This window comes from Pygocentrus nattereri, chromosome 29 (genome assembly GCF_015220715.1).
Source record: "Pygocentrus nattereri isolate fPygNat1 chromosome 29, fPygNat1.pri, whole genome shotgun sequence".
NCBI lineage: Eukaryota > Metazoa > Chordata > Actinopteri > Characiformes > Serrasalmidae > Pygocentrus > Pygocentrus nattereri.
The window spans coordinates 6,510,991-6,521,384 of NC_051239.1; the positions used below are offsets into that span (position 1 = coordinate 6,510,991).

Here is a 10,394-nt window from a genome sequence, read left to right on the forward strand (position 1 = left end):
GAGCTGACTAACTCAGGATATAAACATCAAAACATGAGGAAAAACCCACCTCTAAGATGATGCTGACATCTGCTGGAGTCCCTGTAGGCTTCTCTAGTCACTTGTTAGTGCTTAGCTCACAGTGATTCTTAAGAACTTTTGTGGCCGTTCAAGATTAAATACACGTTTCAAGCTTCTAAGAGATGTTCCATATTTTACTTGAAGTTTATGACAGACATATTGCTGCTGTCTGCAAAAAACTTGAGTGTCTTTTTTTGTCATTTTCTGTTTTTGATATAGTTTGAAAATACCCGTTGCTCTTTTCATTGTGTGCAAGTTTCATAATGAATGGAACAAAAGAAATGGCCCAAAATTCTTTGGGAAAATGTCTGGTTTCATTGACTCACATTAAAAGTCAAGGTTTTTTTCTTCTCCTGTAAAATTACCGTTTTGGAGATACAAGGTTTTCCTCCAACAACAGCAATATGTTGTAGAGGTTTAACGGTGACAGTAGAGAGGCTGGTTTAGAGCTGCCACCACTGCATTCAATATCTAACATCGCAGTGATTAGGCTGGTGCTCAAATTCACTGTAAGTGATGAATCTAGACTTCCCGAAGGCCTGGGTTTACCTTTTTTCTCACAAAATTGATCAAAACATGATCGGTGGGGTCCTTTGGCACTTCGTAATTGTAACGTTGAGCGATGTGGAGGCGGACACACATGCTGAGAAAAGCAAGATTTGTTATGGGCAAATCCAGAATCAGGGTCGAGACAGGAGGGATCATGGGACAGACAGGACGAACAGAAACACAGAACCTCAGCAAGAATCAAGCAGCACATATCAAACATACAAACAATACATACAGCACATCCAGCACAATCAAACAAAGACCAACGACAACAAGGGGCAAACACAGGGCTTAAATACACAAGGGCTAACTAGGGATAACAGGACACAGGTTGAAACACAGGTGGCAACAATCAGGGACAGAGTCAGAAAACAAGGGGGCTGGACTGGGAATCAAAACAAAGAAAGTGCATGGACATGTAAACAGACGCACATGGACAGGACCGGGAGGGGCCAATCTCTTCAGCCCCTGAAGCCCTCTTGAACACCAGTTTTCCACCAGACAGTTCAATAATTGAACCCTTTTGGTTCCATCCAAACAAGAGTAACACTGTAATACTTGCAGAGTTTAAATAAACATTTTTTAAAATAAAAATGAACTAAAAATGTTCCCAAAAATCATTAGGTCCACTCTAGAAGGGCTAGAAGGTTCTGAGGGTTCCCCTCTGCAGTCTAAATAGGTCATGGTTGCAGATAAACGTATTAAGAGTCCTCAAGGACTCTTATCTGTGTAGCGTGTTGTGCTTTCTCACTGCGATTCGAAGCCCAGTCTGCTGCAGCAGTGTTAGCCGCTACACTACACCAACCAGACACCTTCAGAGTAGGTGGTGGAAACGTGATTTTTGGCCCACCTACCATTTTAAGCTTTGGTATCCAGTAACCACTATAAATTATCCCTGAACGGAGTCTGTGAAGGTAGCCCTGAGAAGGCTGAAGGGAAGTTTTAGGAGGTGTACGGGAATAAACAGTGTAACACTCTGCTAAAACACGTTCCACCTTCCCGCCCTGCACACCTCTCGGCCGTCATTAGGCTTGTTGTGAATTGTATCGGATCTCTATTGTGTGGAAAACAGCCTTGAGTCACATAGCATCGCATGCCTATCTGCAGCTTTCTGGCCTGTATAAATGATTACTGTGGCACTCCTCTTTCCACTTGCTCCAGAGGCGTGCTCACACTTGCCTGAACACACACTGTTCTGATGGGTTGAGCAGAAGGCAAACGCAGCTTTAAGCAATAGTGGAAAATCAAAACGACAAGATTTACTGTTTACTCTAAATGTAGTTGATAAGCTGAGACATGCCTGATGCTTCTTTAGCTTAGCACTTTGGCTACAAGGCTGATGTTAAGCGATCCTTATTAGTCCCACAGCGGGGAAATTTCACCTCCACATTTAACCCATCCATGAAGTGAAACACCACATAGACAATAGTGAACACACACACACACACACACACACACACACTAGTGAGTACATATACAGTGAACACACTTGCCTGGAGCGGTGAGCCCTATCCAGGGTGCCTGGGGAGCAGTTGGGGGTTAGGTGTCTTGCTCAAGGACACCTCAGTCATGGACTGTCGGCACTGGGGATCGAACTGGCAACTTTCCGGTCACAGGGTTCCCTAACCTCCAGCCCTCGATGCCTATGGTAACAGTGTGAGACACTGCATAAACAAGCATGCAGTTTGCTCAATGCTAACTGGTGGCTGTAAGCAGCCGTCACTTTATAGTCCCAGTAGCCATTAGGCAAACTTCAGACACTAGCCATGCCATTGCTGACTGTATTTTGAGTAAGGGGGATTTTTTGCTGTATGGCTTTGTATCTACAGCACTGCATACTTACAGATGCACATAATGCACCGGGAAGGACGCATTTTGGAAATGCAGCTGTAAAACGGCTCTGTGGATGAGTGTACTGCATTCACGCCTGCTAAGCAGAGCTGATCCACATGCAAAGAATACAAGTACTGCGGTTATTTGTGCTACATATTTTGATTCTGATGCGACTTTCACTTAATAAAACACAGTGATGTGGTTAAAGTAATACTCTGGAATTTTTTCTGCCGCATCTGTAGCACAGAGTCCGTTACCAAAGACAACAACTTCAGTGCTTCCCTGAACTTTAAGGAGAACAGAAAAGCACCGAGTTAAAGCACACTTACAACGGAAGGCAATGGGCAGATGGTGAAGCAGCTTCTCCTCAGTGTCCATGTGTTCTGAGGGCCCTTTCTTTCTGTAAGTGCTACAAGCAGGTGCTGAGGGCCCCCCAAGCCACAAGGGACCCCATATAATTAATCTTTATGTTGACAGAAACATATCATTCATAACGACATCATTAATGACTTAAAGTAAACAAGCAGAACTTGTGCATATGCTAATCGTTCATTTTAACTGTTATATTTACACACTGCAGTTTAATTTATACTTATTTACAACAGATTTGTGGAGATGGAGACAAGGCTGAAAAACACTGGCCCATCAGCCTACATTAGTTTAACCAAAAATCTGTTTTTATTGCTTGTTGTTTATGCTTTTAATGCTGTTGGATCATATTTCATCAACATTCATGCAGAAACTCTTATTTTCTGAGAATCTTATTCCTTTTTCTTATTATTAAATTGAACATTTATGATTTCTATTTAATTATAGCATTTTTACTGTACAACTTCTCAATCCCTGATTCCTGTATTACTCGGCTACATGGTAAATAAGGCTCTTCCTCAATGTATTCCGAGTTGAAATAAGGTTGACCGATGTGACTTGAACAAGCACCCTACACTACACCAATAAGAGTCCTTGGGCAAGACTCCTAACACCACCTTGGCCTCCCTGTATAAACTGATCAAGTCGCTCTGGATAAGAGCGTCAGCCAAATGCCATAAATGTAAGTGTTAAATGTAAACTTCTGAGACGGGTCATATAAACAGTAAAAGGGTTAGTGACTAGTGAGAAGCTCCTTTGCTTATTTCTACCTGTAATATCAGTGTTACAAAGGCCCAATCAGCACTAATGCTTTAGAGAAACTCTATATTGCGCTCCTGCTGCTGAGCGGACTGGTGTGTGCAGGAGGGCATGCGCACACCTGCCTCAGGAAGGCTTGTTGTGTTTTTTTGGGAAGGCCGCAGGTCTGTTTTGGAGTTGTTTGCTTGTGGCAACTCGGAACAATCTCCTGAATCTATTTTGGGGCGGCGGCGCTAACAGGAGCCGTTGCAGCCGGTTGCATAACTGGACTTTCACCCCTGCTGCGCGTGCGTGTGTGCGCTCGTGGGGAGGGTTAATAAACAGCAGAAGCTGTCATTGATTTGACTTTGTGTTTGCTCTGAGCGTTGGTGTGGCGCTCACAGAATCTACCCCTCAACGCCCAGGGGAGGAGGAAAGATACTGTTGTTGCAGCTGCTCTGCTGCAAATCTGACGCCGTATAATGCAGCCCAATTACATTTTCCTCTCTATTTCTGTGTGTTGACACAGCAGCTCAACGAAAACAATCAAACTGTTGATTCGATCTCACTTTCCCCCCGTATTCCGAATGTAGTCAAGCAGCCAAGACATGTTTGGTGTCTGGAGTTTGCTTTTTTAGCTTTGGCCCACGTAAGCTAACAAGTAACAGGAGCTTAGTGTGGTGCAAAGCACGCCCAAGTCAAGACACAGTGGTCTCAAACTGTGTTGAACTGTTAAAGGGGCATTACAGCCTAAAACTGCCGTTTTACGTTATTTGATGTGCTTTGTTGTATGTAGGACTACAATACCCAGCATTCTTTATGCAAATACATCATATAACCACTGAAAGACATTCTGACTGCTAGCATGGCCAATATAGAGGCTAACAGATACGATACTCCGCTTCCTAGCAGTAACTCCGGCTATCTAGCTTCCCCCAGTGAACTCCTCAGGGAGGAGAATTACCGCCCTGCATCGCCTTCCAGGTTTCTCAGCCGCTAGAGGGCGCTCCTGAGAGAGCCCAAAATAAATGGGTTGCTATGGACCATTTGAGCAAAATCAGTTTATAAATGCTGAAACATGTTTAATGTAAAAGCTTCATTTCTATATTGATTTAACCTCGAGTTATAGTTTAAATAGCACCTCATGAACGTTCATGACGTCTATAAGCGCAAACAGCCAATGAGCTACTTTTATTCTCCTCTTGCCAACCAATCAGCACTCAGTAGCAGTAATGTTAGCACCCTCCTGCCCAAAACCCAGTTGCTGTAGAAAAACGGAAACATACCGGTTTTCTTTGCTCTTTCAGTGAAATACAACCGTCTACTTTCTAAAACGTTTCTAGGAAAGTGCTGAGTGAGTGATTAGAAACTTTTCGGAAGTTTTTAAGCCATTCAGCTCCTTTAACTCCCAGTCATTGAAGATTCACTCGTGGGCGCCCTCTGTCACATTTTTGATATAATGAGGGAAATAGGAAGCGGTCAGACTCCTCATAAACCGGCTCTGCTGTCTGTTAGAGATTACCGAACAACTCCACACCATTTGAGGCGAGCGTGTGCCGATTCAGGCGTGACGCTAACTGGTATACATGAGCTTCCATTACTAGCTACATTAGCCTTGAAGCTGCAGCATCAGCGCTACAGAAGTGAATAGTAGACAAGGAGCACGTCTTGAGTTGTTAGGCTACAGTAGACCTAAAGGGAAAACTGTGTAAACTAGATTTTTTACCAAATTTTCACTTCATAGCAGCTGTTCATCATCAAACGATCAGGCAGTGCTGCTTGTTTGGATGCATTTCAGAATAATTTATCGATGGGTTGCAGTTTCCTGGAACTTCATCACCACAAAGCTGCTCTCCAGAGCTCAGTCTGACCGACAGGTGGACACAGAGTGGATATGGGTGGATTTTAGATGGAGAGCCTTATAGTAGAGACAGCAAACAGACAAGCCCAGTGTCTGATCAGCAAACCTGTGCTGAGCCCTCTGCGTTCTCGTGTCGTGGATGACTGGTGCCAGTGCTCTCTTACCTTTTATAAAAGAGCTTTCATTTTCCTTTTTTCAGGCAGCAGTTCAGGGAGTGTTGACTATGGTCATGTGTTCATTATGGATGTAAACCTGTCTTGTGGCAGGAAGTGAAGAGAACAGAGGCTCATAAATGGTTAAAATTAGTTTCAAAGTCTAATGTGTTTTATTTCCAAAGCAATGTTTTTAATTAAAACACAATGCATTTCAAATGTCCAGGCAAGTAAATACTTATTTACAACTGTAGCGCTATTTGGCAGAAGGCCAATATTTCTAATTTGAGTAACTGACCTTTTAAATTGTCATCAGTGCTGATTTTAAGGACCTGGTATAGTGTTAATATCACTTGACATCATTTTAAAAAAAGTAAACAGAATCCAACAAATCTGCCATTATGACTGATTGACTGTTCTTAATGAAAGAGAGACAGAAAGACAGACACAGAGAGATAGACAGCCAGAGATACAGAGCGAGACTTGGACTTACAGAGAAAGACACAGACGTAAAGACAGAGACACAGAGACACAGTGAGAGACTCTGATTCACACAGACAGAGAGACGCAGACAGACAAAGCCAGAGAGCTGAGCTTGTGTCCGAGTGTGTGAACCGTATTGATGTTGCGGATGTGCTGAACTGATGGTGCTGGTTTCTCTCTCAGCTCCCGTACCTGCTGCTGAACTCTCAGGGGGACGCCAAGGCCCGCATGTACCCTGTGGTTTATGGAGAAAGCATTGAAGTGAACCCCAAACCCAACAAGGAGCTGAAGTAAGAGAACCTGCAGTACTGACTGCATCATTAATATCATGATTAATATCATCTCTCTGCACAGAACTATCAGTTACAGACGGCAGCCCATCTGCTACTGCACGATTTATCAGCCCCCCTCTGCTCCATTCATCACTGATCAGTTTCTAACCACAGGACTGCCGTTGTCCAGGTGTTACCGGGGTGGTTGACCACTCTCAGCACTGAAGTGACACGGACATGGCAGTAGTACGAGTCAGGTTAAGAGTGGACCACCACCCAAATATATCCAGTCAGAAACTGACCACTGATGAATGTCGAGATGATGACTTGGAGAAACTGTGCAGTAACTGATTGGCTGTTGCTGTGGTCGAGGTCAGACTGCAGGGTGATCGGATTTGGTCCTCAGATCAAATTTTTTTAAGACGACTGTCCACACTCTTATTTGCAAGTGATCAGATTGGATGTCCAGACATCACCAGTCTCTCTGCATGGGTTGCTGCGGCAACAATGTGGGCATCAGTAACTATGTAGCTACGCTGGTGGCACAGATTTCAAACACAGAGGCAGGAGAGATGGAGGTGCATCATCTCGTCCTCCAAACTCTTCAGAATTCTCTGGCATAAGCACAATCTTTGGATTCTCCTCACGAATCCTGAATTTGACATTTGTTGTTTGTTGTGTTGCAAGTGACGCAAAGGAAGTCTAAATTGAGCGTCTAGAGCGTCCAGACCGGGACACATCTGTAAATCTAACTAAAGTTGCATTTCAAACTGGGACCACTTATTGATTTATTAATAATTAATGATAGATGCCATGAAAGTGACAGGTGAGATATGAGGCGTTTCATCGCAAAATGAGCATCTATTGTGCATCAATTTCTGACATTTTTGGACGAGTTGTTGAAGTAGAATAAATGCCGACATGGAAAATACATTTTTATTTCTCTAATAAAGGCAGTATTAATCACTCCCACCAATGTATATAATAAATAAAAAAGAGAATTCAAGTCGTTTATATTTTGGAACAAAACTCTTCACATATGGTTACTGCGGCTGTTTTTGAAACCTTTTTAACTGAGTGTTTAGTTGTTGTGCCGAAGTCTTTGTCGCCCCCTCTGGTGAAAATGGGAAATGATTCTAGACGTACATTTCTTTTTAAAGCTTTTTAAAGTGTCCAGACTGACGTACTGAATGACGCATGTTGTTCCTCCAGGTTCAGTTCAGCAGTGAAATACGCTTCGGACCGGCACTACCGTGACCAGGTGTACTGTGCCCCGGTTCCCACGGTGACCTCCTACCGCGAGACTGTGGTGGCGGTGCGTGACTGCACATGGCGCAGCTACAAGTCCGAGGTTCACTTTCAGCCCCGTCACCGGCCGCTGCACTACCAAAGCACGGCCATCATCTACCCCAAACACGCCCGGAACACGTACCGCACCACGCTGAACTACAACGCCAATGGCAGCGCCGGACACCGCTGGTTTGTGTCCACGGTCAGGCTGGAGTCCAGCGAGGACGCCAGCCCGTGCATCATCTACACGGAAAACCTCTGAGACTCCTGCACAGTGCTTGTAATTATTCCCCAGTAAAGCTCCTTTTGGGTAGAGGGTTACAGAGTAACGGACGCATTACTCAGAACCGGCGTAGAAAGGATCACTAAAGACTTCCACTAGCAGAGGGAAAGCAGGTGAAAGAGGGCCATTCTTTTCCTTTTCGCCTCTGGTGAAGTAGGTACTTTATTGTAGGTGAGGGTGGAAGACCAGCCTTGTCTGTGTGTATAAGGTAGCGGCTGACGTCTTCTGAAAGTTTATATGTTTATGTGCTACCGGTCGGGAGGTGGGTTAAACAGATTTCTCTTCTCTTGTTCGTTTACTCGTTATAGCTAAGAACAGACTCCGCTATGGAGACGATCTATAAATCCACTACCGTCTTTTACGATGCTGTACAAAGCCTCAAAGCTGTATATGGTAAGAAAAAAAACCCTCTCATATAAAGCATTTTTCTGATCTGAGAAAGTTATCACGGGGTGTATAAATGCTTGATTGCACTCTTGCTAAGATAAGGTGATTATTTTGTGTTTCTTTTTTCTCCTCCTTACGTTGGCTACAATGGTTTTGACTGAGCTGAGGGTTTTCAAAGACCTGCAGTCTAGGAGCACTTGAAAGATCGGACCAAAGATTTTGTCGTCGTCGCTCATTTCAACAGCCGAAAGCTTTGTAAGAAAATCAGTGTCTGCACTACAGTTATTTAGTCCACCTTGGTGCCTTGCTGTCCACTGGTTTGGACTATTAACTTGCTGTTAATAATCTTGGCTGAAGAAAAAGAGTTACAGTCGCTTATGTTTAACTCTGTCTGTCAACGATAACCCATCCATTTTCAGCATTGCGTCAAATCGAGAAGCTAAGCCTGGGCTTTGTGACGAGTCCTGTTTAATGTGTTCTCTCCAGCTGGGTAATTTGAGGTTGTATTTTTGAGATGTGTTTGCTGCAGAACACCACTATTTGACTATTTTCTTACTAGGGCTGCACAATATATGGTTGTTAATAGGCTCACAGTCCAGATATTGCAGTATGCAAAAGAGCCCTCTAACCTATCACAGTACTGGGCTGTGAGCATCCTGACCAAATCTCACATGCTGACTGGATGAACTGAGGTATTCATATCCAACAGAAGTCAGTTACTTTGGTTACTTTGGTACACTATATGTCCAAAAGTATCAAGACACTCCTAACCTCAGCTATTTACAGGTCCACCCATTCCTGGCACAGCCAATTAAACAGCTATAATCTTCATTCTAAAGCATCGACCAATAGAATGAGATGCTGTGGAGAAGCTACATGTGCCTGAGATCATGACACCCAATGCCAGGCATCAGCTACAGGGGTATAAAGACCTGGGATCATGCTGGAGTGTTCTCTGGAGTGATGGAGCTCCATCCAATACCTTTGGGATGAGCTGGAGTGCCAGAACTGTTCATCCAACATCAGTAGCTGACTCCACTAATGCTCTTGTGGCTGAATGCAATCAACTCCTCACAGCAATGCTCTAGCATCTACTGTAAAGACAAAAATATGAAGGGCCTTAATTTTAGAAGAAACACTGGTGTCTACATACTATTGGACATATAGTAAACCGCAATATTATATTACTTACACAACATTTAGAAACACAACCAGGAGGTGGAACTTCATCCATATTGTGCAGGTCTAGTTCTTGCGGTCAGATCCGTTCAGGCAGGATGAAGGGATTCAGATACTGTGCTGTTTATTAGAGGATGGTGTTACAGCACACCAGGAGGGAGGTGCAGTACTTTTTGCTTGTCTTACATGTATTTGGACTATAAATGCTGAATTTGGTACATATTTCAAATTCAAGTAAATTTTTTTTACCTCATTGAAAACTTATTCTTTTGACTATCTGATGAGAACCGGCGCTGTCGGGACTGAAAGTCTGGCCAGTTTGTGGGAAAACAAAACAACTGTCCACACTGGTGTGTTGGTATACGTGAAGAAAGGAGAAGTAAAGGGATTTAGGTGGGAATTAGAGGTCAGCGGTAATGGACATAATCTTACATTACACATTTGCACACTTTCAGTTTGGCAGTTCAAAAAAATCCATACTTCTCTGATTAACGAAAAGAACCTGAAAGGAAACTACAACACAATTACAAGTAAATTCCATGAGCTGCTAAGCTTACAAAGGGAAAAGTCACATAAACAGACTGGAATGGTTTACTTAAGAACTGATGGACAAAGTGAAGTTGGTCAGAAAGGAATTTCAGAAAGTGATGAAGGTTTTCTGCGAAAGTCATCAGCTGAGCACAGAGGTCTCTGCAAGTCTGCGGTTGATACTGGATGTAAAAAGCTCTATAATAGTGGATAATTTTCCTTTTTTTTCTTGTTTTGTGTAAAATACTTTCCTGTTGTATATGTTGCATATGGCACTTAATGATTCTCTTTATATTTTTGTATAATTCCCAAGTTAAAGGTCTTTTTTTGTTGTTTTTGGACAAGAGATTAGAAAATAATTTAAGGAATAAGTGTATATCTTAAATGAACAAATAAAAGCCCGAATCCTA

General features: G+C 43.1%; 1 protein-coding gene across 1 annotated transcript in view; it reads left to right on the forward strand.

Moving 5' to 3' along the window:
• rflna (refilin A) overlaps window positions 1–10,394 on the forward strand; it is a 24,769-nt gene extending 14,375 nt beyond the window's left edge. The window contains exons 3-4 of the mRNA XM_037536304.1: window positions 6,229–6,335; window positions 7,530–10,394. Coding sequence (XP_037392201.1) covers window positions 6,229–6,335; window positions 7,530–7,869 — 447 coding nt within the window. The 3' untranslated portion in view covers window positions 7,870–10,394. The remainder of the gene's footprint in view (window positions 1–6,228; window positions 6,336–7,529) is intronic.